This window comes from Raphanus sativus, chromosome 6, assembly GCF_000801105.2.
Source record: "Raphanus sativus cultivar WK10039 chromosome 6, ASM80110v3, whole genome shotgun sequence".
Taxonomy (NCBI): Eukaryota; Viridiplantae; Streptophyta; class Magnoliopsida; order Brassicales; family Brassicaceae; genus Raphanus; species Raphanus sativus.
In genome coordinates, this window is record NC_079516.1 from 11,424,463 (window position 1) to 11,451,949 (window position 27,487).

At 41.2% G+C, this 27,487-nt stretch overlaps 8 protein-coding genes and 2 non-coding genes across 13 annotated transcripts; 6 read left to right on the plus strand and 4 right to left on the minus strand.

Moving 5' to 3' along the window:
• Positions 1 to 33: 33 nt before the first annotated feature.
• LOC130495527 (uncharacterized) lies at positions 34 to 3,480 on the minus strand. Its single transcript, XM_056986931.1, has one exon. The coding sequence runs from the start codon at positions 3,478 to 3,480 to the stop codon at positions 34 to 36; it is 3,447 nt and encodes a 1,148-aa protein (XP_056842911.1).
• A 377-nt stretch (positions 3,481 to 3,857) lies between these two features.
• Positions 3,858 to 4,883, plus strand: LOC108838668 (dehydrin Rab18). Its single transcript, XM_018611560.2, has 2 exons — positions 3,858 to 4,331; positions 4,410 to 4,883. The coding sequence occupies exons 1-2, from the start codon at positions 3,978 to 3,980 to the stop codon at positions 4,632 to 4,634; spliced, it is 579 nt and encodes a 192-aa protein (XP_018467062.1). The 5' UTR covers positions 3,858 to 3,977; the 3' UTR covers positions 4,635 to 4,883.
• A 2,237-nt stretch (positions 4,884 to 7,120) lies between these two features.
• LOC108812503 (peroxidase 72) lies at positions 7,121 to 9,294 on the plus strand. Its single transcript, XM_018584781.2, has 4 exons — positions 7,121 to 7,741; positions 7,834 to 8,025; positions 8,133 to 8,298; positions 8,687 to 9,294. Exons 1-4 carry the CDS (start codon positions 7,409 to 7,411, stop codon positions 9,106 to 9,108), a joined length of 1,113 nt encoding a protein of 370 aa, XP_018440283.2. The 5' UTR covers positions 7,121 to 7,408; the 3' UTR covers positions 9,109 to 9,294.
• Positions 9,295 to 9,486: 192 nt separating this feature from the next.
• LOC108813255 (folate transporter 1, chloroplastic) lies at positions 9,487 to 11,544 on the plus strand. Of its 4 annotated transcripts, none has more exons than XR_001943550.2 (10): positions 9,487 to 9,747; positions 9,846 to 9,925; positions 10,011 to 10,090; positions 10,170 to 10,266; positions 10,341 to 10,434; positions 10,509 to 10,582; positions 10,700 to 10,819; positions 10,907 to 10,999; positions 11,100 to 11,162; positions 11,271 to 11,346. XR_001943550.2 is itself a non-coding variant. In XM_018585755.2 (10 exons), exons 1-10 carry the CDS (start codon positions 9,642 to 9,644, stop codon positions 11,398 to 11,400), a joined length of 942 nt encoding a protein of 313 aa, XP_018441257.2. In that variant the 5' UTR covers positions 9,490 to 9,641; the 3' UTR covers positions 11,401 to 11,544. The 4 variants fall into 4 exon arrangements, 3 of the variants coding, with proteins under 3 accessions (XP_018441257.2, XP_018441258.2, XP_018441259.2); XM_018585755.2 differs by having other exon boundaries at positions 9,490 to 9,747; positions 11,095 to 11,162; positions 11,271 to 11,544; XM_018585756.2 differs by having other exon boundaries at positions 9,491 to 9,747; positions 10,709 to 10,819; positions 11,095 to 11,162; positions 11,271 to 11,544.
• A 308-nt stretch (positions 11,545 to 11,852) lies between these two features.
• LOC108813254 (GDP-mannose 4,6 dehydratase 1) lies at positions 11,853 to 13,247 on the minus strand. Its single transcript, XM_018585754.2, has one exon. The coding sequence runs from the start codon at positions 13,166 to 13,168 to the stop codon at positions 12,092 to 12,094; it is 1,077 nt and encodes a 358-aa protein (XP_018441256.1). The 5' UTR covers positions 13,169 to 13,247; the 3' UTR covers positions 11,853 to 12,091.
• A 1,268-nt stretch (positions 13,248 to 14,515) lies between these two features.
• On the plus strand, positions 14,516 to 15,819 carry LOC108813731 (lipid phosphate phosphatase epsilon 2, chloroplastic). The gene is made up of 4 exons (XM_018586371.2): positions 14,516 to 14,905; positions 15,017 to 15,242; positions 15,319 to 15,392; positions 15,479 to 15,819. The coding sequence occupies exons 1-4, from the start codon at positions 14,615 to 14,617 to the stop codon at positions 15,704 to 15,706; spliced, it is 819 nt and encodes a 272-aa protein (XP_018441873.2). The 5' UTR covers positions 14,516 to 14,614; the 3' UTR covers positions 15,707 to 15,819.
• A 70-nt stretch (positions 15,820 to 15,889) lies between these two features.
• LOC108813732 (gamma carbonic anhydrase 3, mitochondrial) lies at positions 15,890 to 17,362 on the minus strand. The gene is made up of 3 exons (XM_018586372.2): positions 17,152 to 17,362; positions 16,437 to 16,858; positions 15,890 to 16,343 (listed from the first exon to the last, which is right to left on the minus strand). Exons 1-3 carry the CDS (start codon positions 17,264 to 17,266, stop codon positions 16,119 to 16,121), a joined length of 762 nt encoding a protein of 253 aa, XP_018441874.2. The 5' UTR covers positions 17,267 to 17,362; the 3' UTR covers positions 15,890 to 16,118.
• Positions 17,363 to 17,950: 588 nt separating this feature from the next.
• On the minus strand, positions 17,951 to 18,024 carry TRNAN-GUU (transfer RNA asparagine (anticodon GUU)). Its single transcript has one exon. It is a non-coding gene; the product is annotated as a tRNA-Asn (tRNA).
• A 1,733-nt stretch (positions 18,025 to 19,757) lies between these two features.
• Positions 19,758 to 19,831, plus strand: TRNAI-AAU (transfer RNA isoleucine (anticodon AAU)). Its single transcript has one exon. It is a non-coding gene; the product is annotated as a tRNA-Ile (tRNA).
• Positions 19,832 to 19,992: 161 nt separating this feature from the next.
• LOC108805999 (oxygen-evolving enhancer protein 1-1, chloroplastic) lies at positions 19,993 to 26,856 on the plus strand. The gene is made up of 3 exons (XM_056989890.1): positions 19,993 to 20,321; positions 25,838 to 26,131; positions 26,215 to 26,856. The coding sequence occupies exons 1-3, from the start codon at positions 20,079 to 20,081 to the stop codon at positions 26,674 to 26,676; spliced, it is 999 nt and encodes a 332-aa protein (XP_056845870.1). The 5' UTR covers positions 19,993 to 20,078; the 3' UTR covers positions 26,677 to 26,856.
• Positions 26,857 to 27,487: the final 631 nt, after the last annotated feature.

Here is a 27,487-nt window from a genome sequence, read left to right on the forward strand (position 1 = left end):
ATCAAACAACAACTTCATTTATAAAATAGAGAGTTACACTCCTCTAATGGAGGAAGAGTTTAGCAATAGAAGGGCTGATTTTGCCACTGAATCAGCCTGCATATTACTCAAACGAGGAACATAAACAAAAGAAATTGCATCAAAGGAAGAACTAAAATAATAGATATCAAATAAAATCCCAAACAAGGCTGGTGATGAGTCTCTTCCCCTCAGCATCTTCACAAGGGATTGAGAGTCACTCCTGATCATAAGGGACTTAACATTTGAGGAAGCAGCATATAGCACTGCTGAACGAATGGCAATGGCCTCAGCCATGATTGCCGAAGAAACAAAGCGTCTGGAGGCGGAGATGTTGACAAGCTTCGGGATATGCTCCTGACCCGAGAAGATTCCCCCTATTCCACAATTCAAGGTTCTTGCATCCCAGGCTGCATCAACATTACACAGAACAGTGTCGCTTGAAGGCCTAGGTTCGCGCCTGGGAGGGTTCCGAGTGTGATCCAAAACACCTGGAGCGAGCAATGGTTTCTCCAGTTCCTGCGCTTTTTCCCACTCCTTCGCATGCGCCAGAGCCTTAGAGATAATTTCCATACTGGAAAAAGCTTTATTTTCAAAGCACAACTTGTTTCTGGCCTTCCACAGCTGCCAGAGAATCCAGGGCCATAATGGAGTCGAGAGTCCCACCGGAGGAAGAACAGTGAGGTTAGACGCCGCTGCGATGAGGTCCGCCATTGAAGGAGTTGTAGACAGAGGTTTGTTAGCTAGCGGTGCTGCCTCCCATACCTGCTCAGCAATCGAACATAGCAAGAAAACATGTAGATCATCCTCAACACAATCACATCTCTTACAGTTAAAAGCAGGGATGCCACGGCGAGCTAAGTTTGAGCTGACAGGGATGGCTTTCCGCACCAGTTTCCAGAGGAAATCTTTGATTTTTGGAGATGTTTTAATGTTCCATATGCATTTATTCCAATTGAAGGGAATAGAGAGTGCACCAGCAGCAAAATGGGGCTCCATTCCTAGTCCGTAGCCTGTCTTGGTAGAGTAGTTGCCTGATCTTTCCGGGAGCCAGACAAGACAGTCCGGAGCAGGGGCTGAACTAGTGACTATGCGCATAATGACTTCCTCATACTGAGGGAGGAGGCTTCTAATCTTATCTATGTCCCAACAGTTGGATATGGGGCATAGTAAGTCACTCACAGTGCGTTCCGCATCAGCCTCAGTAGGTGGCCCTATCGGGAGCATAGGAGCTTCACACGACAGCCAAGGGTCCTTCCAGATTTTAATTTTATCTCCACTTCCCACTGCCCAGCTGAGACCTTTCAGAAGTATCTCCCGTCCAGCTAAGACGCTACGCCATCCATGAGAAGCATTTGACGGGGCTTGACAATCAAGGAAGAAGTTGTTTCTCGCATACTTTCCCAACAGTACTTGCCCGAGGAGCGACTGAGGATCCTTTAACAATCGCCAACCTATCTTTGCGAGTAGAGCATCGTTGAAAGTCTCAATGTCCCGAAATCCCAATCCTCCTGCGTACTTTGCTAATGTCAGAGTAGACCAAGCCACCCAACACATCTTTCTTGTTTCCGGGTTGGCGTCCCACCAGAATCTAGTTAGTAGCGACTGGATTTGCTTGCATAGAGAGACGGGAAGTTTGAAACAGGACATGGAGTAATTTGGCATAGCAGAGAGGACTGCTCGCAACAAAACTTGTTTCCCGGCTCCGGAGAGAAAGCGAGAGGTCCAGCTATGAGCTTTCTGGCGGATACGGTCAAGAATCGAAGCGAAAATGTCCCTCTTTTTTCTTCCAAAGTGCTCGGGGAGTCCGAGATATTTCCCGAGTCCTCCTTCAGCCTCGATACCAAGCGTGGTTTTAACCCGAGCTTTAACCTCAGCCGGCGTTTTTGCAGAAAAAGTAGTGGCTGACTTCAAGAAGTTAATTCTCTGTCCCGATAGCTCTTCATAGGATCTGAGGATGCGGAGAAGAGCATTAACGCTGGGAGCACTAGAGCGACATAAGAACATGGTGTCATCGGCAAAGAGGAGGTGATTGATGAACGGGCTTCCCCTTGCCACCCGTATACCAGCGAGAGAGCCGTCCTGCTGAGCCTTCTCGCACATGGCTGAAAGTACCTCTGTACACAGTATGAAAAGATATGGAGATAGCGGGTCTCCTTGCCGTATTCCACGGGATGGCTTGACGGACCCCATAGGGGAACCGTTAATGAGAAAGGAGTAGGAAACTGATTCCACACAACTCATGATCCAACCGATCCAAATCTGCGCAAATCCCATTCGGTCGAGGACAGCTCGTAAAAACCCCCATTCAATCCTATCGTATGCTTTACTCATGTCGGTTTTGACCGCCATCGAGCAGTACTTCTTCGCCTCTGAGGTACGTAGATAATGAAGGGTTTCGTGAGTGATGAGTACATTGTCGCCTATAGCTCGCCCTGTTACAAAAGCCGATTGGGTTTTGGAGATGAGCGCTGGAAGAAGTGGTTTCAGTCGTCTAGTCAAGATCTTTGCAATAATCTTGTAGTGTGTATTGCATAGAGCAATCGGGCGATAGTCGGAAACCTTGCGCGCACCCGTAGTCTTTGGTATGAGGCGGACATGCGTTTCATTCTGCTGCGGATGTAGTGTACCAGAGGTGAAGAAGTGACGAACATCTCTAGTGACATCTGGGCCAATAATGTGCCAGTACGCATGGTAAAACTTTGCGGAGAACCCGTCCGGGCCTGGTGCTTTGCCACCGTTTATCGAGAAAGCTGCTTCTCTGATTTCCGAATCACTCGGTATACCGGTAAGGTGTTGATTCATTTCGTCTGTCACTTTGCAGCTAAGGAGGCTATCGAGTCTACTGAAATCGTGATTCCCATTGGAGCTGAAAATGTTATTGAAATATGCTGAGATTACAGAGCAAATTTGATCCTCGTTAAAATACTCTTTATCATCATCATCTTCAATAACAGAAAGTGTATTTTGCAACCGTCTCTGCCGTGTAGCAGCGTGGAAGAAACCGGTGTTTCGATCACCACTCTTTAGCCATTGAATCCTGCTGCGTTGTAACCAGAATTGCTCTTCTTCTCGGTAAGCAAGGATCAGGGTGTTTGTGAGACTCTCAATCGCTGCCTGGTCTGGAGTTCCTGCGCATAGAGCAACCTCGAGAGCTTCCTGCTTCTGCTGGATGATGATATTTGCCTTCTTGTTCTGCTCTTTTGTCCACTTAATTATGCCTCTGCGACAAGAGTTCAACTTCATAATAACTGAGTCAAGGGGGGCGTGGTTCCATGCTGATTCGACGACTGTCTCCACCTCAGATTTCTCTGTAAGCGAGCGATTAAACCTGAACAGACCTTTCTTCTGTGTCCTCGAGTTGTTGAAATATGTGATGAGAGGTCTGTGATCGGATCCCTCAAAGCGTAGGTAACAGCTCCTCCCCATTGGGAACGCTTCACTCCAAGAGCAATTAACCATAGCCCTATCTAGTCGGGACCTGATATGATGAGTGTATCTAGTCCCTCTCCAAGATAGGGATACGTGTCTAACATCTATGATATAGTGTTAATACCGACACACGAAATAAAAGCAGATCTTTTCTTTTATTTTTGCTTTCCACTTGATTATTATTCATTCATCACTGTCATGGGATTGTTATGAACACGTACGTACTCGACTTTGAAAAAATATATCCATTCGGTTTCTTTTATTATATGGTTTGAGCTGTATATCGACACGTATTTAAGAGCATCATGCCGACATTTGCTATACTGCCACGTGTCGCTTTGACATGCCGATTCACTAATTTTAAGAACTGATCAATATCCAAAAAACCGGACTATAAAATGTACCTTCAATGAGCTTAACGAACCTTCATCAATCAAAACTCAATATCCAAGTATCTCATTACATCGAAAGAAAAGTGGTGTTAGCTCAGTTGAAAGTGTTTGCTTAGAAAGGAGAAGAAGAAGAAGATGGCTTCTTACCAGAACCGACCCGGAGCTCAGGCTACTGACGAGTACGGAAACCCCATCCAGCAGTTGGACGAGTATGGAAACCCGATTGGCGGTCGAGGATACGGGACAGGTGGCGGCCTTGGAGCGACCGGAGGAGGAGGTTATGGAACTGGTGGAGGATACGGCGGAGGAGCCACGGGTGGGACCTACGGGACAGGTGGCGAAGGATACGGGGCTGGAACTGGAGCATTGGGAGCAGGCGCAGGTGGTAGGCACCACGGCCAACAGCAACTCCATAAGGAAAGTGGTGGTGGTGGTGGTGGCTTGGGAGGAATGCTTCACCGCTCTGGATCCGGATCCAGCTCTAGCTCTGTACGTTACACCAAAACTAATATTAACATGCGTACGTGTATTAATGTGGCGTATTTAACAATTCCGACAAAATGACAGGAGGATGATGGGCAAGGTGGGAGGAGAAAGAAGAAGGGAATCACTGATAAGATCAAGGAGAAGTTGCCAGGCCATCATGATCAGTCTTCTGGTCAATCTCAAGGGATGGGAATGGGAACTACCACCGGTTATGATGCCGGAGGCTACGGTGGTGAGCACCACGAGAAGAAGGGGATGATGGACAAAATCAAGGAAAAGCTTCCCGGTGGTGGTGGTCGTCATTAAGCTACTATACTATATAAACTTGTATACCAGATAAATAAAAATAAAGAAGGGTTTTTAACTCGGTGTGCTTTCTATATGTGTACGTCCTGAGAGGTGTCATGGGCATCTGGCTCTTTTTTATGTTGTGCTTTCTATATGTGTATGTCCTGAGATGTGTCATGGGCATCTGGCTCTTTTTTATGTTCTTGAGACATGTATCTGTACTTTCAATATCAATAAATCAACTTCCTTAAAAAAAATAAAAAAAAATAAATAAATCAACTTCCTTGTTAAACTTAATGTATGTTATTGCTCCTTGTCGATTGTCTATATATTCGTAATGACTGTTTTGTCCGAGTAAGCTTAACTAATGGTAGGTTAAAGACTTAAAGTATTCCCGTTTCCGAGCTATAGCACGGTGTTTCTTCTGCACCGATGGTGGATTTGGTTCTTTGGGTAGTCACGAACTCGAGCCTATCGTATATCGTGGGCTTTCATTGGTAAATGTAAGCAAACAAATTATAGTTGAGATAAATGATGAAACCAACTTTTGAAAAGTCATGTAAGCTGTTTGGTCTTGCTTTTTTAATGTTGATTTGTGCACGAAAACAACAGGAAAAATAGTTTGTTTGGTTTTGTAAGGGAGAGCAGTTGAAGTTGTATCTTAATGGGTTTTGTCATTATCTACCGTTCACTATGTCTTTGTCGTATTCTGGCAACCGTATTCTATTCATTTGTTAAGCACATTTTAAGATTTTTATTACTTCTCGCTTGAACAATAGTTAGCATTTTCTTTTAACTATCTGGTTCTGGTCAATGTCAACTATGTATTATTCATGTTTTGATTTAACGCAATTGTTTTTCTTGCTTGTTCATGTTCTCGCTATTTAATATCACAAACCGTAGAAACATCTTCTCGGTTTTGAAAATAAGATTTGACTAAATGCATAGCTATACACTAGATTTTGACCCGCACAACCGTGCAGGTGATTATTTTCATTTTATACATATAAATATTTGATTTACATGATTAGTGGTATATAATTTTAATATTTACCATATTGGTAATAGTTTAATAGAATAAATATTTTCAAACACAAAAATTACCATATATGTTAATCGGATTATCGTATGAATTAAATCTTTGACTGAATAACATATATTAAGTGTAATTTATAAAAAGTGCTTCATTTAAGTTATTAAACATAATACATTGTGTTTAGTTTTGTCATTTTAAATCTAATTTTTTATTTATTATCTATGTTTTTTGAGGTTTCTTATATTGTCTATTGGTTATTTAGATTTTTCTACACTAAAAAACTTTGGATTATTTGCAGTAAAATTTTCAATGTTAAAATTTTTATTTCAATTCTTCATCTATCATACATCACATTATATAATTAACACTTAAACCTACAACTACGATAATAAAAAAAACTGGAAACAAAATATTCACATGAATTATATTTTTTTAATCATTTATCTGTCATTTTTGTTATTGACATTAATTGGTACAATACCTATTAGACTTTCAAAATTGCATATGCTAAAAAAACAAAAACAATTAAATTACTGATTAATATATGAATATGGTCCACATAAAAATGAGCTTGATTATCTTTTTGTAAAAGAAAGCAGTCATATATCTCTATTATTGAAATATAAAATTATACATGCTACTATATTTAATAACATAAACTAAATACATTTTCAAAATATCATTTGTAGACCGACCATTCATATCAATAGCATATTTTCAACAATATTTATAAAATTCTGAATAAACAAAATTAAATTTTAGAGATCAAAGATTTAATTGAAAAATATTAGTTAAATTAATATCACAAATTTAATACAAAATTTTACATATGTTTAATATAGTTACATAATTAATTAGATACTTAAAAGGTTTATTTTAGTAAAAATGAAATATATATTTATATTTAAAATAATTACGAAATATACATGTATATTTTAAATAAATACAAAAGTAGTTACATATTTAAAAATGTTTGTTTTAGTGAAAAATGATATATATATTTATGTTGTAAATAAAAAGATATGAAAAGATTTTTTCAAATGTAATTCAGAGAAAATATAGGAATATCTGTTTAGGTTTTTCTGAATAATTAAAATATTTCAAATGTGCATACAATAATTCATTAAACAACTTTCTAAGAGGTGGTCCAAATTAAAAAATCATACATGAAAGAAGACATGACTTCTCTTTTAATATAATAGATACAAAAGTAGTTACATATTTAAAAATGTTTGTTTTAGTGAAAATGATATATATATATATTTATGTTGTAAATAAAAAGATATGAAAATATTTTTTCAAATGTAATTCAGAGAAAATATAGGAATATCTGTTTAGGTTTTTCTGAATAATTAAAATATTTCAAATGTGCATACAATAATTCATTAAACAACTTTCTAAGAGGTGATCCAAATTAAAAAATCATACATGAAAGAAGTCATGAATTCTCTTTTAATATAATAGATTTAATGACTTATTTCTATTTACCTTCTGGACTTGGCTATTCTTTTGGCATTTAAGTAGTTTTCTCTATTTCCATGTAATCAGCTCTTTTCAATGCAATCAGAACACACCCAACAAATCAATTACATATCGAACATGTGAATTACCATTATATGATGGATGCGTTAATATTCTAACAAATATTGTATTCTACCAATTCTTGAAGAATAATATTGTTCCATCCAACCCAATATCTAAAAGTAGGTACCAACTCCAACGCCTTTCTCAAATGTCCACAAAGACAAGTCTATAAATGATGAAACCCATTGTATCCCAAGAAAATAACAAAGTTACAAGAAACAGAGTTAAACTCCAACGAGTACGTACTCGTCAAGAAAAGAATCTTAAAAAAATGGCGCTACCATTGAATATCCTTATCGCAGCTCTCTCTCTCATTGTCTTGTCTCCTCTTGGTTTTTGTTCCAAAACCTATGAAAGTGGAGGCTATCTCTTCCCTCAGTTCTACGACCACTCGTGTCCTAAAGCTCAAGAGATTGTTCAGTCCATTGTCGCTAAAGCATTCGCACATGACCCTCGCATGCCTGCCTCCTTGCTCAGACTTCATTTCCACGATTGTTTCGTCAAGGTCTCGACCACAACGACTTTCTTAGCTTTAGCTAACTTTGGAATAAATAATATTCCAATTAAATCTTTAGATATTCTCATCATGTATTGCAGGGATGTGATGCTTCCATACTATTGGACAGCAGCGGAACCATAATCAGCGAGAAACGATCAAACCCTAACCGAAACTCAGCCCGTGGTTTCGAGCTCATCGAAGAAATCAAACATGCTTTAGAACAGGAGTGTCCTGAAACAGTTTCTTGCGCCGATATATTAGCGCTAGCCGCCAGAGACTCAACTGTCATCGTAAGTCATCCTATTCGTAATTAGAATAACAAATTAATTGTATGATCATTAAATATCATTACAAATATAAATAGTTCTATCGACAAATGGTCAATATGTATATACAGACAGGTGGACCGAGGTGGGAAGTACCACTAGGAAGAAGAGATGCGAGAGGAGCAAGCTTGAGTGGTTCAAACAACGACATTCCTGCTCCTAACAACACATTTCAAACCATCCTCACTAAGTTCAAGCGTCAAGGCCTCGATCTCGTCGATCTTGTCTCCCTCTCTGGTATATACATCATCTTGATTATACAATTAATACATTTGTAGCAACTTGCATATATTTTTCAGCCTCCCCAACATAGTTGTTATTAGTTTACATAAACTTGATTTGAAAGAAAAAACAATATTTACGGAAGTAGAAGGGCTTGTAAAACGTTACATTATTAGCTTTGCTGATTTGAAAAAAAAATTGCTTAGAGACCCCCATAACTACTGTTGTGGAATAGCGTTGCTGATTAAGTCCGGTTGTAACTTTTACAAGGGCTTGTAAAAACGTTACATTAGCTTTGCTAATTTAACAAAAATACTTGATTAGAAAGCCCCACATATGTATTGAATTCAACTGTAATAGTTTGAAGGGCTTGTATGTATAAAATTTCTTATATGATATGCAGGAAGCCACACCATAGGAGACTCGAGGTGCACAAGTTTCAGGCAGAGGTTATACAACCAGTCTGGCAACGGTAAGCCTGATCTAACCCTAAACCAGTACTACGCATCCGTGTTGCGGAAGCAATGTCCAAGATCCGGCGGTGACCAAAACCTCTTCGCCCTCGACCTGGCGACACAGTTCAAGTTCGACAACCAATACTTCAAGAACCTGATAATGTACAAAGGGCTACTGAGCTCAGACGAGGTATTGTTCACGGAGAACAGAGAGTCGAAGGAGCTGGTGAAGCTGTATGCAGAGAATGAAGAGGCCTTCTTCGAGCAGTTCGGGAAATCGATGGTGAAGATGGGGAATATATCTCCGTTGACAGGAGGGAGGGGAGAGATTCGGCGAATCTGCCGGAGGGTTAACCATAAGTCTTATTAATCAAACCCCTTAAACGTATAACTTTTCAAGCATGGAATTTCTTTTGGCTTTGTGTTGTATGAATGTGTGTGTTGAATTTAAAAATCTGATTATATATGTTGCGGTAGAAGATGGTGTGCTCTATTTAGCAAAAAAAAAAAAAGATGGTGTGCTCTATATATTTGGCAGGATGTCATTTGGTGTTTATTTAATTTTCAAACGTGCATTGATCATTATGATTTTAAATCAATGTAAAAGTAATGTATTGGGCGATATTTGAAATAATAAGTGCAAGGATGGGCTTTTAAAATGTATTTTGGAGTATTGGGCCTCGGACAGTATCTTGTTTCTGTAGTATTGGGCCACGGAAAGTATATTTCTATATGGGTTTTAAAGCTTACGAAGAACACTAACGATTGAAACGGTGTCGTTTGCACACAAATCTGAGACGGAAACTCAAAAAAGAGTTGGGAGATTATAGCGGCGGAGGAGGAAGCCTACTGGGAGCAGAGCTTTTCCTTTGGACTCTTTGACGACGCCTGCGTCTCCGATTGATGGTGGGGGCATGGGAGTGGGAAAATGCAACAGCGGGAGGCGTGGCAGGATTCGCAACAGTAGCTGCTATGCACCCTCTTGATGTTGTCCGTACTAGATTCCAAGGTCTCATTATTATTCTTTTTTTTTCTTTTTTTGGTTTGCACACCCCCTCTACCCCAAAAAGAAAAGATGATTATAGTTTGAAAAGTTGATTGGAACAGTGAACGACGGAAGAGGGCTAAGTGCTCTTCCGACTTACAAGAACACAGCTCACGCTCTCTTCACCATTGCCCGCCTCGAGGTTATGTTTCTCTCTCTCTATCCACTTTTTTGTTGTTTGTTTCTGAATTGAAGGGACATTTATTTATATGTAAAAAATGGTTTAGGGATTGAGAGGAGGACTTTATGCAGGTTTCTTCCCTGCTGTCATCGGTTCCACTCTTTCCTGGAGCTTATACTTCTTCTTGTCCGTCTCTTTCCCTTTTCCCTTCATCACTTACAAAACCTCTCTCTCTCTCTCTCTATCTAATAAAGGCTATCTCTAGTTATGGAAGAGCGAAACAGAGATACGCTAGAGGCAGGGACGATGACAAACTCACCCCTCCTCTTCACCTCGCTTCTGCTGCTGAAGCTGGTGCCTTGGTCTGCACTACTAACTCTCACACAATCTCAGCTCTATCTCTTTATCTCAACCTTATTATGATACTTTCTTTCAGGTCTGTTTCTGCACCAATCCTATTTGGCTTGTCAAGACTAGATTACAGCTTCAGACTCCTCTTCATCAAACCCCACCCTACTCCGGCCTTTTAGGTCTCTTCACCATTTCACTTTTCATTCCTTTCTTCTACTATTCTTTCTTCTCAATGTTTCCTCAATTTGCGCAGATGCCTTTAGAACCATTATCAAAGAGGAAGGACCCAGGGCCCTCTATAAGGGTATTCTCCCTGCTCTTCTTCTGGTTTGTCACTTTCCTTTCTTTTTTCATAAAACTACCATTACCAGATCCAATAGACTGAGTGATATACTAAATAGTTTTTTTTTTTTTTTTGGATGGGTCCATTTGATACTGATTTAGTTTCTTCAGCAGGTTTCTCATGGTGCTATTCAATTCACAGCGTACGAGGAACTCCGTAAACTCATTGTGGATTTCAAAGACAAGAGAAGAAATTCCGAATCCACTTCTGATAATTTATTGGTACAGAGTTCTTCTTCTTCAAAGCCTTCATTGTGATTCTTAGGCAATGTAGGACCAACTAATCCTTTTATTTTTTAATTATGGTAGAACTCGGCGGATTATGCTGCACTGGGCGGCTCCTCCAAAGTCGCAGCAGTTCTTCTTACATATCCATTTCAAGTTATTAGAGCACGATTACAGGTAAGTTGCTTCAACCTCTTGTTAACTCTACCAATATTTCATTTGAGGGGAGGAGGTGTGGCTGTCATAAACATTCCTCTTTTGTTTTTGTTCAGCAAAGACCTAGTACCAACGGAACCCCAAGATATATAGACAGCTTACATGTCATGAGAGAAACCGCCAGGTCGGAGAAGAGCATATATCTAATTCTTATTGGTCTTTGATTGTATCTGAAAATACATATGTTATCTTTCTTTCTGGGATTTAAATAAAATCTTGTCCTCATGTGCAGATTCGAGGGTCTCAGAGGTTTCTACAGGGGACTAACAGCTAATCTATTGAAAAATGTGCCTGCTTCTTCCATCACTTTCATCGTCTACGAAAACGTTCTGAAATTGCTGAAACAACCTCCAACGAAATAGGACCATCTTCTTCTTCTTCTTTTTCTTTTCCCTTGGGATTGGGAATTACATTTTTGCTTTTTTTTTTTTCCTTTTACGGCTGGTTATCCATGAAACAGCTTTGTCTTGTCTTTTGCTCAATAAAAAGCTTTGGTTTCCTTTTCATCACACATCCCCCTCCTTTTCTTTTTCCATTGTTGCTCATGTTATCTCTCAACGTCCCTATGTTATTGTTATGCTGGAGTGAATTCTCCTCCACTTTTCTTACGGTGGTGGTGGAAGTATTTTTAGTTCATGTGTTGCAGATGGAGCTTAAAGGAGGTGGTAAGTAACTATGTGAAATAATAACTCAGAGGGACCTGATTCTCTGCGTTCAACACTGTTCTTGCACCACCTGATAAGGTCAGTATTAACACTACTACTAATCTGGCTTTGTAAACAGAAGCATAAGAACCAGCACTCTGTAAAAACCATAGATAGATTGGTGAATCGGAATACGTCTAAACAAGAAGCCATTGTTGTCATGTAAAAAAAAAGTTTCATATATATTATTCGCTTTGTTTGCCTTTGATACAAAATCCACAGTAAATGATGTTTAACAACTTTTGAAACAAGAAAACAGTAAAACAACAAACGGAAAAACATGAAAAGAAAACAGATAATGATAAAGACTCTTTTTTGGGGGCAGGCAGGCAGGTGGTTGGAATGGAGATTAAGGTTGCTGCTTAGCGTCAATGTAACCAGCATCGACGAGCACTTTCTCCCTTTTAGCCATCTCCAGATCTTCATCCACCATCATCTTCACCAGCTGCTCAAACCCAACTTTGGGCTTCCACTTCAACACCTCCTTTGCCTTGCTCGCATCTCCTTTGAGGTTGTCAACCTCCGTTGGCCTGAAGTACCTCTTGTCTATCTCCACGTGGTCTTTCCAGTTGAGGCCTAGGTACCCGAAGGACACGTTAAGAAACTCCTCGACGGTGTGTGACTCCTCAGTTGCCACAACGTAGTCATCTGGTTTCTCCTGCTGCAGCATCAGCCACATTGCCTCCACGTAGTCCCCTGCGAACCCCCAGTCTCTCGACGCCTGTATGTTTCCCAGGAAGAGCTTTGTCTGCAGCCCGACCTTGATCCTCCCCAAGGCCCTTGTTATTTTCCTTGTCACGAAGTTCTCGCCTCGGCGGGGTGACTCGTGGTTGAAAAGGATCCCGTTGCAGGCGTAGAGGCCGTATGCTTCTCTGTAATTGACGGTGTACCAGTGAGCGGCGACTTTGGAGGCAGCATAGGGAGATCTGGGGTGAAACGGAGTGGTCTCAGATTGGGGAGGAGGAGTAGAGCCGAACATCTCAGAGGATCCGGCCTGGTAGTACTTGATAGTGCGGGCATTGTCAGCCATGTGAGACCTGACAGCCTCGAGGAGGCGGAGAGATCCAGTAGCGACGACATCAGCAGTGTAGTCAGGGATCTCGAAGGAGACAGCAACGTGGGACTGAGCAGCAAGGTTGTAGACCTCGTCAGGCTTGATAACGTCGAGCCAACGGCGGAGGGAGGAGGCATCAGAGAGATCAGCGTAGTGGAGCTTCATCAGAGCTTTGTTGGCATTGTGTGGATCCACGTAGATGTGGTTGATTCTCTGCGTGTTGTAGTTTGAGGATCGTCGAATCAGGCCGTGGACTTGGTAGCCTTTTCCGAGCAGGAACTCCGTCAGGTATGATCCGTCCTGCCCGGTGATCCCGGTGACCAATGCAACCTTCCTCGCAGTGTGAGAACCGTTGCCATTAGGAGTGGCCATTACTTCGGATCTGGACACTTTTGTCTTCAGATGGGATCGGAAGAAATGTGAGAGAGAGGTGAGGTGCACGACGCGCCTTTGTGTTTTGATTTTTTTAAGCTTCAACGGGGGTTCTATTACTTATAGAGTGCCATGTGAAGATGTGAGAGAGAGATAACAAAGCGGGTTAATTTGGTAAATTCGTAGGTGAATATGTAAGGCTACGTAAAGTTGTACTTGTTTGGCAGATCGCCGGCAAGCGTTGACTAATTACGATTAGTTTTATGATTTGTATTTTACAGTTTTGAGTTGACAAGTGTACAAGTATAAGCGAAGAAAAGTGAATAGCATAACGATCATCAATTCAAATTCTGCAGTCATGGATCATCGTTAATATAACATCCCGAGTTGTGATATGTGTAAAGTCTTAAGAGGATTGATTTGGTTATCTATGTCACCAAAGTTGACTTACTTTTTCCGTCACACATCAGTTTAGAACTCCAGAGTTAAGCGTACTTGAGCTGGAGTAGTGAAAGGATGAGTGACCTATCGAGAAGTGATTCGCGATACCGTGTAAGTGAGGTCAAAACACGGAGAAAGGTCGTGTGGTGATTGCAGGGGCAATAAACGATGATTTCGAGCCTTTGGAAAATTAACGACCGTCCGTCGGATGGGATGGGGCCCACGGGCCGAGAGAGCGGACGTGGGTGGCCTATTAGCCGTGGGCGGTCGGGGCGTTACAAGTGGTATCAGAGCTGGTTAGTCGTCTCAGTTCTGACCTGAGAGGTGTCTTGAAACTTGTCGTGGGGCGCAACGAGGACGTTGCGTTCTTTGAGAGGGGATGAATTGTAACATCCCGAATTGTGATATGTGTAAAGGCTTTAAGAGAATTGATTTGGCTATTTATGTCACCAAAGTTGACTTACCTTTTCCGTCACACATCAGTTTAGAACTTCAGAGTTAAGCGTGCTTGAGCTGGAGTAGTGAAAGGATGGGTGACCTATCGGGAAGTGATTCGCGATACCGTGTAAGTGAGGTCAAAGCACGGGGAAATGTCGTGTGGTGATTGCAGGGGCAGTAAACGATGATTTCGAGTCTTTGGAAAATTAACGACCGACCGTCGGATGAGATGGGGCCTACGGGCCGAGAGAGCGGACGTGGGTGGCCCATTAGCCGTGGACGATCGGGGCGTTACACTTAATTTGATGAATTCTTAGTGGGCCTCGTTTAATGCAAAAGGAGACCCTTACCTACGAGTGTATTGATATGGGCTTTACAGTGCCAGTTTTGTAAACGAAAGATAAAGCGATCACAGTTGCCATGTAACTAATGGGCTAGAAGCTGTATTTTGTAATAATAACCACAATTTCTGAAAAAAACTAATCTGTTCATTCCTTTACGATTTGATCCTTACTTTCCCTTTCTTTTTTTTCCTCTTATAGCTCGATTTGACAAATTCATTTGGATATGGCAGCAGCAGCGATATCTATTTCTCCCTTCCACAGACCCACCTGCAGTTTCAATTTGGGTCCTTCCTCTGCTCCCGCTCCCGCTCGAAATCGAAGTTGGAGTTCAATCTTCCCTTTCAATCGGAGGAGATTCTGCTCCCCTAATAAAACTATGGCCGATTTAGTCAAGACCCACGCTTGGAGAGACGGTGACGGCGAAGAACGGTTTCAGGCGTTGGAGCAAGAGGCCTTTATGAATAATCCGTCCAACGATTTGGTCTCAGGGATCAACGCCGTCGCTAATCGTCTGGTTTGTATTCGAATTCTCTGACGTGACGCACACAATCTGTTTGATGTAATGCTATACCCCCAATGAAATATAAACTTTTTCCTTTTTTTTTCTTTTACTGTAAAATGACAGAGCAAATGGGTTGTCGCTGCTCTGTTTGGGTCGGTTCTGCTTCTACGACATGATGGTGCAGCCTTGTGGGCTGTCATTGGCTCCGTTTCCAATTCCGCACTTTCCGTAGCTCTCAAGCGCATCCTTAACCAAGAGAGACCTGTTGCAACACTTCGTTCTGACCCTGGCATGCCTTCTTCTCATGCTCAATCCATTTCTTTCATCTCTGCCTTTACCCTCTTCTCTCGTAATATAACTAACTACTCTCACCCTCTCTTTCTACTTGCATCATTTGCTCATCTCTCACTATTATTTTCCCCCAGTCATTGAGTGGCTTGGAACCAATGAACTCTCTCTTTTCCTCACCACCCTCATCCTCGTTTTGGCTTCTTACTTTGTAAGTTTTCATATCTAACCATATAAAACGAAATCATTCCCTTACATAATAACTGGTCATGATTTTTTTATTTTATTTTTATGCAGACATGGTTAAGGGTTTCCCAGAAGCTTCACACGCCCAGTCAAGTGGTGGTAGGTGCAATCGTGGGCTCTCTTTACTCCACCTTGTGGTACATTACCTGGAACTCACTTGTTCTCCAAGCTTTTGCCTCATCATTCTCCGTACAAATAGCTGTCTTTACAGCTGCTGCTGCGTCTGCTCTAGGTTTTGCAGTTTATGTGCTACTTAACTGGTTCAAAAATGACAGATAGACAAACAAAATATAGTTAGAGGGTTGGATTGTAAAACTATTCCTTTTGTTTCCCATTTCACTCAATACTGTTTGAGCTGTATAGCAATCAATATTATTATTACCACACTTGTATTCTGTTTCTTGACACAAAACAGTAACTTTTTAAGTATAGTATACAGTGTTTAAGATGACAACTAAAGCGTGAAAACTAAAGAGTATTTTCCATACATACATATCCATTAGAAGCAGTGCTGTATTTGAGCATGTGAAAGCCGAAGGTCAGCCTCAATGCGAGAAATGTCTGATCCAACAAATTTTATTATAGAAAACAATCAGAAGAAAAGGTTCCAACTTTTCTTTTTCTTTCATGTTACAAGAAAACTTTATTGGAGAAGCAGGAAATGAATTTCTGGTCTTCGTAAAGAGTAGTCTCAAGCTGCTTTGGGTAGTAGATCACTGAGTAGTGAATCATATTCTGCATCCCGTGCGTTCTTCTTGTAAAGGAGCTTCTTGAAATCAGTGTCGTCCAAGTTCTTTGAGTTTTGTGCAGCGTGAACTTGAGCTAAGTTGGAATAATCCGCAGCCGAAGTAGAGAAGAAGGCCCTTTCTTCTTCAGTCACCTTCCTCAGAAATCTAGCTGGATTCCCTCCCCAAACCTGTGTTTAAGAGAGATTCGAAACAGGAGTACTGAGAGTATGAGACTTTTTTTTTACCACGCAGCAAACAGCAGAGTTGAGATTAAAAAAAACCTCGCCGGAGGGAATTCGAGTGTTCTGCCTGACAAGAGCACCAGACTCAACGATGGCATGCTTCTCAACATGAGCGCCATCCAAGACGGTTGCACTAGCACCAATGTAAGACTCGTCTTCGAGAGTGCAGCCATGTAAAACAGCACTGTTACCAATAGTGACATAGTCACCAATGAGAGTAGGCAAGACCTTGCCGTTTAAGTTGGACTTGGCAACGTGGACAAGGGAGTTGTCTTGGATATTGGTCCCAGCTCCGACAGTGATGGTGTTAGCATCTCCTCGCAAGACACATCCATACCAAATGGAAGAGGCAGGTCCGAGATGGACATTGCCAATGAGAGAAGCGCTAGGAGCAACGAAAGCGTCCTTATCGACGATAGGGGCCTTGTCAAAAACATTCATAAGGGTGCGGTGCCTGGAGACTGGAAACAAACAAGGAGTTAAAAGCCAAGGCACAAAGCTTCAACTGAATGCAGTATCAAAGCTTAAGCCTAGGATTACAAATAAAAGTAACCAACCAAAGTAACACAATAACCGTCACTACTACATTGGATTTGGTTTTAAGGTTTGTAATCAACATTAGAGAAAACTCGGATCTTATTAAAAAAAAAAAACGAATCAAATGACCAAATGTAGAACTATGACCTGATTCCAGAGTAAAAAAAATCAAAACACTCCAAAGGATTCGAGTGGAAAGATCCAGAAAAAGACGTACGCTGCTCATGGAAGTGATTTTTGCCTTGGAGGCGACAACCGAGACGATCAAGGGCTTGACCAGTTTCCCGGATCCAGAATCCTACGCTGTACAATGCTCTCCCCATACTTGCCATCGATGATTTTGAGGGTTTTCGCCGGAGAGGAACTTATGAGGAGGAGGATTAGTCTTTTCACGGTTTCCTCCTTGGTTTAGTCCTCAAAATACCGGTTAGTAGCCGGTTTCCGTTACTTTTTTTTTCCAATGTGTATACCGACCAACTATGGTAATATCAGTTATATCACTTCAAGTAAGACAACTATGCTAATACACTGTTATTTATTGCGAAAAGTGCGGACTCTCACTCCTTTACATGTTGCATTAACTAGTCACAGGGACAATTTGGCTATTATTACCCTATTGGGTTTTAGTGAACACTAAACCGGGAACAACCTTGAAGAATCTTTTCAGAGATGGCAAATCCACTTGTGGCAACTGCTGTGCTGGGTGATATTTTGACATACCTTTTATTGCTTCAAATAGATAGGGACAATAATTTTACAAAGGTTAAAGAGTACAAACTTGTTTTCAACTGATGTCGAGAAAGCTGTGCTTCTTGCTGTCTCGCCTCCTCTAGCTTCCCATCCCCAATCTGACACTTCACATATATGACAAGCAAAGATCATTTTTAGTCTTTTTATATATGCCTGGTGTAAAGGCTTACTGACATACATACCTTTGCGTTTTCCATTATCAGACTGCTATTCATTAGGGGCATCAAGACAGAGGCAAAAATGCAGTTAATCAAATGAAAAAAAAACGCTAGAGGGAGGGGTCGAACCTCCGACCTTGTGGTTAACAGCCACACGCTCTAACCAACTGAGCTACTCCAGCTTCTTGAAATACTATGTTTTGATAATGTTAATTTATGTTATTAAGCCTTAACTCTTTACATCAAGCTACTCCTGTTGCGTATGGTAGGCTATAACTGAAATTACCATAGTCGGTATCCACCAAGCTTATTTAGTTATAAAACTCTTTGTATAAGCACGTGACTTCGATTGAATCGTTGGAATTTTACTAGGCATGTTATTTTTCTACGTCATACTACTTACGGATTTTAGGCTGCTCGATACAGTGATTTGAATGAAAATGATGAGTTAGTTAAAAGCCCCAACACAAACAAGTTTTATTAAAGAAATTTAACAATTGGAATTTTCTATATTCTGAAAAAGGTAACCGTAAGAAAATTGTTAAAAGAATACATTGCACTCAAGACTTTCACTAATATAAAAGTTAACGTCGCAAGAAAAATGGGAAATTAGATTAAAAAGTAATATTAGAGGTTTCATCTAAATTTCCAATTTGTTAAATTCAATGGCACGTTATTAAGTATATATTGTATGTACATGATCTTTTTGGTTAGATAGCTCTTATTATAATTCAAACTAAGAGAAACAAAACAAAAAAATAATGTGGTCGCGATCAAAAAGTGAAGCTGCCAAGAGATTTGCTCCTATATTGGAGAAAGAGACAGCAAACACAAGTGACATGGAATGGCTTCGTTACACAGGGACAATATACCAAATCACAACGTTGATTACTGGGTTTGAGCTTACCAATGAACAGGCCGAAGAGCTGAAAAAAAACATGTCGGAAGAAACCTACAGCCAACTAAACTGTAATTCTGTGTGTCAACTCAAAGCATTGAACGTGAGAACAGATCAGTGGTGCACCATAACCCTTATTGGGAAATCAGGAAATAGGTTGATTTTGGATTGGACCCATTCCACCGACTGTGAAGTTGGGAAGACGTTTGACTTTGATTTTAGTAACAGCTTTTGGAAGGATGATGATCACACCGGATGTGATAGAGTCTTCTATGCAACAAGATAGTCTACTAACTAGAAGCATCAACCATACCACCATTACTTAGCTTGGTTGCTAGCTATGAAAAGATAATACTATTTCTTCTGTTTTATTTATCTAAAGGATAAACATATGCTAATTATAATATATGTTTTTATTTTATTTCATATATGGATAAACAATATATATGTTCTTTTAAGGATTTATTTTCCAGATTAATTAGAAGAGGTTGTTGGATATTGAGTTTTGTGGAAGTTTTGTAGGATAAAAGCACATTAGATATACCATAATTAAATAACACAAAAATTCTGTGAAAGGCATGTTTCCATCATATATATGGTCGAGGAGGCTAAATCACCAATTCGAACAAAATTCTTGAAACCGTTCTTATTTTTTGGACAACAAATATTTCTGAGATGAGCAATAAATAACTGTTGTTTTTATCCAATCTCTTCAGCGGGTATTAGCAAAACGCTTTACTTCCTCTTCCTGGCCGCAACCTTGACACCAAAGAGACTTGCATATTAATCTGCTCGACCAATAGCTTGTCAAAAGAAGATTTAGAGCTGTGCTGCTTCAACTTGGCGAAGAGATGCAACCCGAGCCACCTCTGATATCGAATTTTGCACTAGGAAAACCGGTGGTTCACAGGTTCAGTCACTTAAGCTTCTCAAGGGCTTCCAACCCCAAGGGCCATATATTAAACATCCGAAGGTAGCAAACCCTTTGGCTCGTTTTTATTAGCGCTTTAGCTCAAAGGCCCATTAGCTCAGTTGGTTAGAGCGTCGTGCTAATAACGCGAAGGTCGCAGGTTCGAAACCTGCATGGGCCATTTTTTTTTGAAATATCAGCAACAAATGTACATGTCAGCATCACCGAGTGAGACCGTATCCATATCTCCACTTAGCATTAGGACACGTGGCAAAAGAAGAAACCAGTCACTGCGATTCCCACAAAACAAAACCAATGAAAATTCTCGCCTTATCCCAATCTTATCGATTGTTACTCTTTTAGTCATCTTCCTCTGCTTCACCGATCAGGACAACCCATTAACATTAGTTTTGAGAGACTTTGTGGCCATGGCAGCCTCTTTCCAATCCGCCGCCACGTTCCTCCAGTCCGCTAAAATCTCCAACGCTCCTTGTCGCGGCAGTGGTCACCTCCGGTCGACTCAGACAGTCGGCAAATCATTCGGGCTAGAAACATCCTCTGCTCGCCTCACATGTTCCTTCCAATCTGACTTCAAGGACTTCGCCGGTAAATGCTCCGACGCTGTCAAAATCGCTGGATTCGCTCTCGCAACCTCTGCTCTCGTTGTCTCGGTAACTTCCCTCTTTATCTCCGATTTTTACGAACGATAAGATTCATTGATTGAGCAATAAACAAAACTGAAGTTTAAAAAAACAGAGAAGAATATAACAGTTGTTTTAGTGAGTGCGTGTGTGGTAAAATGATTCTTACATCATTACTATGTGTATCGAACTTGTGACGTTGAAAGTATAACAGTACACTAAGCCAAATATCATTTTAAGATTATTATATTCACAATCTTCATGTAGATGCAATCATTAGCACCAAATTTGTAAATCATACTATTTTATACGAATTAGAAAGGTTATTCATCTCATCAATTTTTGTCTCGAAACTAAAGTTGTATGATCTTTGTGGTAGGTGATAGAGTGCGCGATAGTAACCGATAGGTGTAGTTGCAGTTGTTTAGTCTGAGAATGCCCAAAAGAACTACGAACTCGTTTCCGTTGAGATCACCTAGATCTAGCCGTAAACAAGAGAGTAAAAGCAGAGCTTTCGTTTTATAAATTCATAAGTTGTGTCTCTTACAAAGCCAAGAGATCACTATATATAGCTAATAGAAAGACCTAAGTCCTTAGAGATAATGATCCCACGATCATATCTATAAGTCTTATTCCTAAACACACAAAGAAAAGGTAAAACCAATGATTATCTCTAAAGTAAAACGTAAAAAGAAAAGAAAACCAAAACTTAATGAAAGAAGGATGATCCACGCTGCATCAGGTCACCCGGGGTAGGGAAAGATCCGACCTCGGATCTTCAGTGTCGTCGTGATCAACAAAAGGAATGAGATGTTTAACATTGAAAACATCAGAAAATCGTGCAGAAGGAGGTAACAGAAGCCGATAAGCATTAGCATTTATCTTCTCAACCACCTCCAAAGGACCAATCTTCCGTGACTTCAATTTGTTGTACTCTCCCGGGGCAAAACGTTCACGAGTAAGAACTGCCCAGACACGATCGCCGACCTTGAACTGCACATCCCTCTTGTGGCGATCAGCATCGGCTTTATACTTTGCTGAAGAGAGTTGCAAATTGTCATGAACCTGAGTATGGATAGTAGACAAATTAGCCACGAAATCCAGAGCCTGACCATGATCACGTGTAGCGTCCGGAGCGACGCCCAAAGCCAAAGGACCACGGGGAACAATACCGTAAACCACACGGAAAGGACTGAACCGGGTACTTTTGTTGATAGCATGGTTATGAGCGAATTCGACCTGACACAAAACCGAATCCCAAGACTTGATATTGTCGACTACCAGACAACGAAGCATATCCCCCAAAGTTCGGTTAGTAACTTCAGTCTGACCATCTGTTTGAGGATGGTAGGCGGAGCTCATATCAAGACTCGTACGCAGGAGACGCCACAAAGAACGCCAAAAATGGCTGAGAAAACGAGAATCTCTATCCGAAACAATGGATAATGGCAAGCCATGAAGTCGATATATCTCGCGGAAGAAAAGGCCAGCCACCTGTACGGCGTCAGTAGTCTTTTTACACGGAATGAAATGAGCCATCTTCGAGAAACGATCAACCACGACAAAGATGGAATCATGCCCACGTTGAGTACGAGGAAGACCCAAAACAAAGTCCATACTAACATCGGACCACGGCTGAGTCGGAATAGGAAGTGGCAAATACAGTCCTGAGTTAGAAGCATGCCCTTTAGATCGGTGACAGACAACACATCGCTCCACAAAACGATAAACATCCCGGCGTAAAGAAGGCCAGAAGTAAGCATCCACAACAAGCTGCAGTGTACGATCCCGACCAACGTGCCCTTCGTCATGTAGCTCCTTAATAATTTTAAGGCGCAGACTGCTTTCTGGAATGCACAAACGAGTACCTCGAAAAATAAAATCATCATGCAAAACGAACTCAGCATGAACACCATCACGTAAGGTAGACCAAATCGGACCAAAATAAGGATCCGATGCATAAAGATCAGGCAAAACAGCGAAGCCTGGCACTACAACCTGCAACGTAGACAACAAGGCATGTCTGCGACTCAAAGCATCCGCAACCTTGTTGGATTTCCCGGACAGATGCTTAATCACGAAAGTGAACTGCTGCAGGAATGCTATCCAAGAGGCATGTCTCGAAGAAATTTTATCCTGACTTCCCAAGTGTTTTAAGGCATCATGATCGGTATAAAGAATAAATTCCTGGTGAAAGAGGTAGTGTCTCCAATGTTTTATAGCTTGCACAATAGCATAAAACTCCACGTCATACGTACTGTAACGAGCACGTGAACCAGCTATCTTCTCGCTAAAGAAAGCAACAGGTCGCCCTGATTGGCTAAGGACCGCACCAATTCCGAACTTACACGCATCACAATGAAGTTCAAAGACCTGAGTGAAGTCAGGCAAGGCCAATACCTGAGCAGAGACAAGTCGTTGCTTGAGGTCTTCAAATGCCTGATTGGCTTCTGCCGTCCAAACAAACGAAGAACCCTTCATGCAATCTGTCAAAGGCGCTGCAATATTACTAAAATGGTGCACAAATCGCCGGTAAAAAGAAACGAGGCCATGAAAACTTCGTATTTCCGTGATAGAACGAGGTGTTGGCCAGGACTGAATGGCTTCCACCTTGCTAGGGTCCACGCGTAAACCTTTGCTGGAGACTATGTATCCCAAAAAGAGGACATGATCTTCGCCAAAGACACACTTGTGAAGTGCGCCATAAAGTTTCTCACGCCGGAGGACGTCAAGAACGGTTCGTAAGTGCAACAAATGGCTAGGAAGGTCGTTGCTAAATATCAATATGTCATCAAAATAGACGACCACATATTTGCCAATAAAAGGACGAAGTGCCTGATTCATGACTCTCATGAACGTGCTTGGTGCATTAGAAAGTCCAAAAGGCATTACCGTCCACTCAAAAAGACCTTCACGCGTTTTGAAAGCGGTCTTCCACTCATCTCCTGGTCGAATACGAATTTGGTGATAACCACTCTTCAAGTCCAGCTTAGTAAATATCGTTGCCTTACCAATTTGATCAAGCAGGTCGTCTAGGCGAGGAATAGGGAACCTATAGCGAACTGTGATCTTGTTGATTGCTCGACTATCAACACACATTCTCCACGAGCCATCTTTCTTTGGAATGAGTAGGGCAGGTACTGCAGCAGGACTTAAGCTTTCACGAATATAACCCTTTTGAAGAAGATCTTCAACTTGACGACGAAGCTCGTCATGTTCCTGCGGGCTCATTCGATAATGAGGTCTATTGGGAAGCACTGCATTAGGAACTAAATCAATGTGATGCTGGATGTCTCGCAAAGGTGGTAAATCGCCGGGAAGCTCAGCCGGGAAAACATCACTGAATTCCTGAAGGATTGGAGTGAATGGTGCCGATGGTGTGGTAGCCACTGGAGGTGTTGCTGGCGTAGCAATCAGAGCCCAAAGAACGTCAACGTCAGCTAACTGCTTCTCAAAATCACTCTTAGGAAGCGTTAAAAGGGACTTTGCTGAAGGCGTCACGTGATTGTTGCTCGTAGCTTTACTAGCAGTAGAACTTGTGTCCGGTTGCTCTTTAGATGGGGCAAGAGTGATCGTGCGGTTCTCAAATACGAAACTGTAAGTGTTTGCCTTACCACGATGAACAGCATCACGGTCGAACTGCCAAGGTCGCCCTAAAAGCAAGTGACAAGCATCCATAGGAATGACATCGCAAGTGACTGTATCTTTATAATTTCCAATAGAAAAAGAAACGAGAACTTGCTTAGTAACGTTGATTTCGGTTCCGTTGTTCAGCCACGCAAGCGGATAAGGCGAAGGATGAGGTGTAACGGTGAGACCAAGCTTCTGGGTTGCCTCTAAAGACATCACATTAGTGCAGCTACCAGAGTCTATGATAAGTTTACAAACTCGTCCATTGATAGTACACGTGGAGCGGAACAAGTTTGTGCGTAGCCATGATTCTTGCGAGGCTCGAGGAAGAAGGCAATTGCGACGGAGGACTAGATTAAGGCCAGTGTCGCCTTGTATCAACTCTGTATCGTCCTCATCTGTAGCATCATAGTCATCGTACTTTGGTTCATCATCTTCAGCTTCTTGAATGACGAGGCCACGCTTAGTCTGTTTAGGACAAGCCGTTTGTATGTGTCCTCGTTCCCCACATGAGTAACATCGAAGTGCATTAGTACGCTGTGGTCTAGAGTTAGCGATGGTTTCTGTATTGCTCCCTCCTTTTGCTGTGTCTGCTTGTGACTGTGTTCCATCAGTAGAACTGGGTCCTGCAACGTCTGCAGCAGAGACGGTTGAAACACGGGCTCGAGAAGAAGAGGATCCGGTGGAACGTAGCTGCAGCTCCATTGAAATTGCTCGCTGATGTGCCTCTGAAACAGAGGATGGATTAAATTGAGCTAGTGAAACCTGCAACTGGTAACGAAGGCCACCAATGAACCTTGAAATTAACTGTTGCTCTGTCTCAGTTGTCGTCATCCTTGATGTCATATAAAAGAAGTCCGTAGCATAATCATCCACCGAACGTGTGCCTTGTCGTAAATTCTGTAACTTGTTGTACAAGGTACGTTCATAGTTAAAAGGTAAGAATCCCCGACGCATATGTTTAGTGAAACGATCCCACGAATTGATACGGGCTTTATTAGCTAAACGACGTGATTCCTTAAGTTGCTGCCACCATGCCATGGCTCTACCCTTGAAACGGGTTACCACTAATGAAACACGAGCCTCATCAGGAACTTGACGGAACTCCAAAATTTCTTCAACCATGTTGAGCCAGTCGATAAACTCCTCTGGATTTAAAGTTCCCTTAAACTCCGGAATTTCTGATTTGAAACTTGATTCCCAACGAACAGGTTGGATTGCTCGTCGGTCTTGGTCATCACGATGATCCATACGGCGGCCGGGTCCTTGATCGGCAAAAATATTGTCGATCCTATCTTCGTCGTCGGATGCATCTTGTTGTTGCTGATGATTTCTAGGGTTATCTCCCTGAGCGTCACGAATTCTGTGTTGCTCAAGCATAGCCGTTTGTAATGCAGTAGTTACAGTTGTTTGTAACGCCGCTTGTAAACCGGTAGTAAACGTCTCAAGCATGAGTCGTATTTCTTCCAGTTGATCGTCTGTGAGTTTCCTTGGTGCCATGATCGTCTGTTTAGATTAAGAAATCTAAACGAAAAAGTCTCTGATACCAACTGATAGAGTGCGCGATAGTAACCGATAGGTGTAGTTGCAGTTGTTTAGTCTGAGAATGCCCAAAAGAACTACGAACTCGTTTCCGTTGAGATCACCTAGATCTAGCCGTAAACAAGAGAGTAAAAGCAGAGCTTTCGTTTTATAAATTCATAAGTTGTGTCTCTTACAAAGCCAAGAGATCACTATATATAGCTAATAGAAAGACCTAAGTCCTTAGAGATAATGATCCCACGATCATATCTATAAGTCTTATTCCTAAACACACAAAGAAAAGGTAAAACCAATGATTATCTCTAAAGTAAAACGTAAAAAGAAAAGAAAACCAAAACTTAATGAAAGAAGGATGATCCACGCTGCATCAGTAGGGAGCAAGTGCAGAGGGAGCTCCGAAGAGACTGACTTACGACGAGATTCAAAGCAAGACTTACATGGAAGTTAAGGGAACTGGAACTGCCAACCAGTGCCCAACTATTGACGGTGGCTCTGAGACTTTCTCCTTCAAGCCTGGTAAGTACGCTGGCAAGAAGTTCTGCTTCGAGCCTACTTCCTTCACCGTCAAGGCTGAGAGTGTTAGCAAGAATGCTCCTCCCGATTTCCAGAACACCAAGCTCATGACCCGTCTCACTTACACCCTTGACGAAATCGAAGGCCCCTTCGAGGTTTTTGTTTCCTTCTACGTCAAGAAACATACTGCTTAGGGTTAGGGTTTGATCGAGTCTTTTTTTTTACTGGTTTCCAACAGGTTTCTTCTGACGGAAGCGTAAACTTCAAGGAAGAAGACGGCATCGACTACGCTGCAGTCACTGTCCAGCTTCCAGGAGGCGAGCGTGTGCCCTTCCTCTTCACAGTCAAGCAGCTTGACGCCTCTGGCAAACCAGACAACTTCACTGGCAAATTCTTAGTCCCTTCATACCGTGGCTCCTCCTTCTTGGACCCAAAGGGCCGTGGTGGATCCACAGGATATGACAACGCCGTTGCATTGCCAGCTGGAGGCAGAGGAGACGAAGAGGAGCTTTCAAAGGAGAACGTGAAGAACACGGCAGCTTCGGTGGGAGAGATCACTCTCAAAGTGACAAAGAGCAAACCAGAGACTGGAGAAGTGATCGGAGTGTTCGAGAGTCTTCAGCCCTCGGATACTGACCTAGGTGCCAAGGTACCAAAGGATGTGAAGATCCAAGGGGTGTGGTATGGTCAACTTGAGTGATCATGTTATCATATCTAATCATCTTCTGTTTGTATTTCATTACAATGAGTACATTTTCTTCTTTTTCTATTATAAAAAATGCACATGCCCTAAATCTTGAATTGTTTCTTTTTGTATCCATAGTTCTCTATGTAACTTTAATCATATGGTCTAATGCTGAGAAATAACTTGTGCAGCTAATGATAAGTTGTGTAACCTCTAACCAGCGCCTACTGCCTACTGCGAACTGTTCTTTTTGTTTCAAAAAATTGATTTAAAATAATTCATTTTTATTAGATAATGATGGTAAATTGTAATATTTGAAAAAGATTAGTCATGTTAATTAATTTTTGATTGGTTACAAAATCGTAAGAATTAATTAATTACAAATAATACATTTATAATCTAAATTTAAAATATTTTGTGAAAATTCCAAAACATACATCTTTTCTAAACAGAAAGAGTGTGATTTATTTGAACCGAATTCTTAAATAGAATTTTAATTTAGTTTATGACTTGTTTTCAAGACGAATGAACATGAAAAAATAAATTGAAAGAAAAATGATTATTACTTTATAATTTTTAAATTTAGAAGTTTACAGTTTTTTTCTGATATTTTGATATTATTAACTCTCTTTTTTGAAATTACTTAACTATATCGGACGAAAAGCAAGTAGAAATTAGTTTTTTTTTTAAATTGTATCAATAATTTAGTCTAATCAGCTTGTTCATCCTGAATTTAATGTGCATGGGTGTGAACATTAAACAAAAAAATGTTTATTTTTTAAAGCACTTTCATCAATCATCTATAGGATCTAACAAAAAGTATCTA

What these genes read in the sequence shown, in the direction of transcription:
- LOC130495527 (XM_056986931.1), bottom strand. Translation starts at nt 3,480, where the DNA reads ATGGTTAATTGCTCTTGGAGTGAAGCGTTCCCAATGGGGAGGAGCTGT.
- LOC108813254 (XM_018585754.2), bottom strand. Translation starts at nt 13,168, where the DNA reads ATGGCCACTCCTAATGGCAACGGTTCTCACACTGCGAGGAAGGTTGCA.
- LOC108838668 (XM_018611560.2), top strand. Translation starts at nt 3,978, where the DNA reads ATGGCTTCTTACCAGAACCGACCCGGAGCTCAGGCTACTGACGAGTAC. An exon ending in CCGGATCCAGCTCTAGCTCT is followed by an intron (nt 4,332 to 4,409) that starts GTACGTTACACC and finishes ACAAAATGACAG; the next exon opens with GAGGATGATGGGCAAGGTGG.
- LOC108813732 (XM_018586372.2), bottom strand. Translation starts at nt 17,266, where the DNA reads ATGGCAAGTATGGGGAGAGCATTGTACAGCGTAGGATTCTGGATCCGG. An exon ending in AAATCACTTCCATGAGCAGC is followed by an intron (nt 16,859 to 17,151) that starts GTACGTCTTTTT and finishes GTTTGTTTCCAG; the next exon opens with TCTCCAGGCACCGCACCCTT. An exon ending in CTCGAATTCCCTCCGGCGAG is followed by an intron (nt 16,344 to 16,436) that starts GTTTTTTTTAAT and finishes TCTTAAACACAG; the next exon opens with GTTTGGGGAGGGAATCCAGC.
- LOC108813255 (XM_018585755.2), top strand. Translation starts at nt 9,642, where the DNA reads ATGGTGGGGGCATGGGAGTGGGAAAATGCAACAGCGGGAGGCGTGGCA. An exon ending in TGGAGCTTATACTTCTTCTT is followed by an intron (nt 10,091 to 10,169) that starts GTCCGTCTCTTT and finishes GGCTATCTCTAG; the next exon opens with TTATGGAAGAGCGAAACAGA. An exon ending in GTCATGAGAGAAACCGCCAG is followed by an intron (nt 11,163 to 11,270) that starts GTCGGAGAAGAG and finishes CCTCATGTGCAG; the next exon opens with ATTCGAGGGTCTCAGAGGTT.
- LOC108812503 (XM_018584781.2), top strand. Translation starts at nt 7,409, where the DNA reads ATGATGAAACCCATTGTATCCCAAGAAAATAACAAAGTTACAAGAAAC. An exon ending in TCCACGATTGTTTCGTCAAG is followed by an intron (nt 7,742 to 7,833) that starts GTCTCGACCACA and finishes CATGTATTGCAG; the next exon opens with GGATGTGATGCTTCCATACT. An exon ending in CGATCTTGTCTCCCTCTCTG is followed by an intron (nt 8,299 to 8,686) that starts GTATATACATCA and finishes TATGATATGCAG; the next exon opens with GAAGCCACACCATAGGAGAC.
- LOC108813731 (XM_018586371.2), top strand. Translation starts at nt 14,615, where the DNA reads ATGGCAGCAGCAGCGATATCTATTTCTCCCTTCCACAGACCCACCTGC. An exon ending in ACGCCGTCGCTAATCGTCTG is followed by an intron (nt 14,906 to 15,016) that starts GTTTGTATTCGA and finishes GTAAAATGACAG; the next exon opens with AGCAAATGGGTTGTCGCTGC. An exon ending in TGCCTTTACCCTCTTCTCTC is followed by an intron (nt 15,243 to 15,318) that starts GTAATATAACTA and finishes ATTTTCCCCCAG; the next exon opens with TCATTGAGTGGCTTGGAACC.
- LOC108805999 (XM_056989890.1), top strand. Translation starts at nt 20,079, where the DNA reads ATGGCAGCCTCTTTCCAATCCGCCGCCACGTTCCTCCAGTCCGCTAAA. An exon ending in CCTCTGCTCTCGTTGTCTCG is followed by an intron (nt 20,322 to 25,837) that starts GTAACTTCCCTC and finishes CTGCATCAGTAG; the next exon opens with GGAGCAAGTGCAGAGGGAGC. An exon ending in AAATCGAAGGCCCCTTCGAG is followed by an intron (nt 26,132 to 26,214) that starts GTTTTTGTTTCC and finishes GGTTTCCAACAG; the next exon opens with GTTTCTTCTGACGGAAGCGT.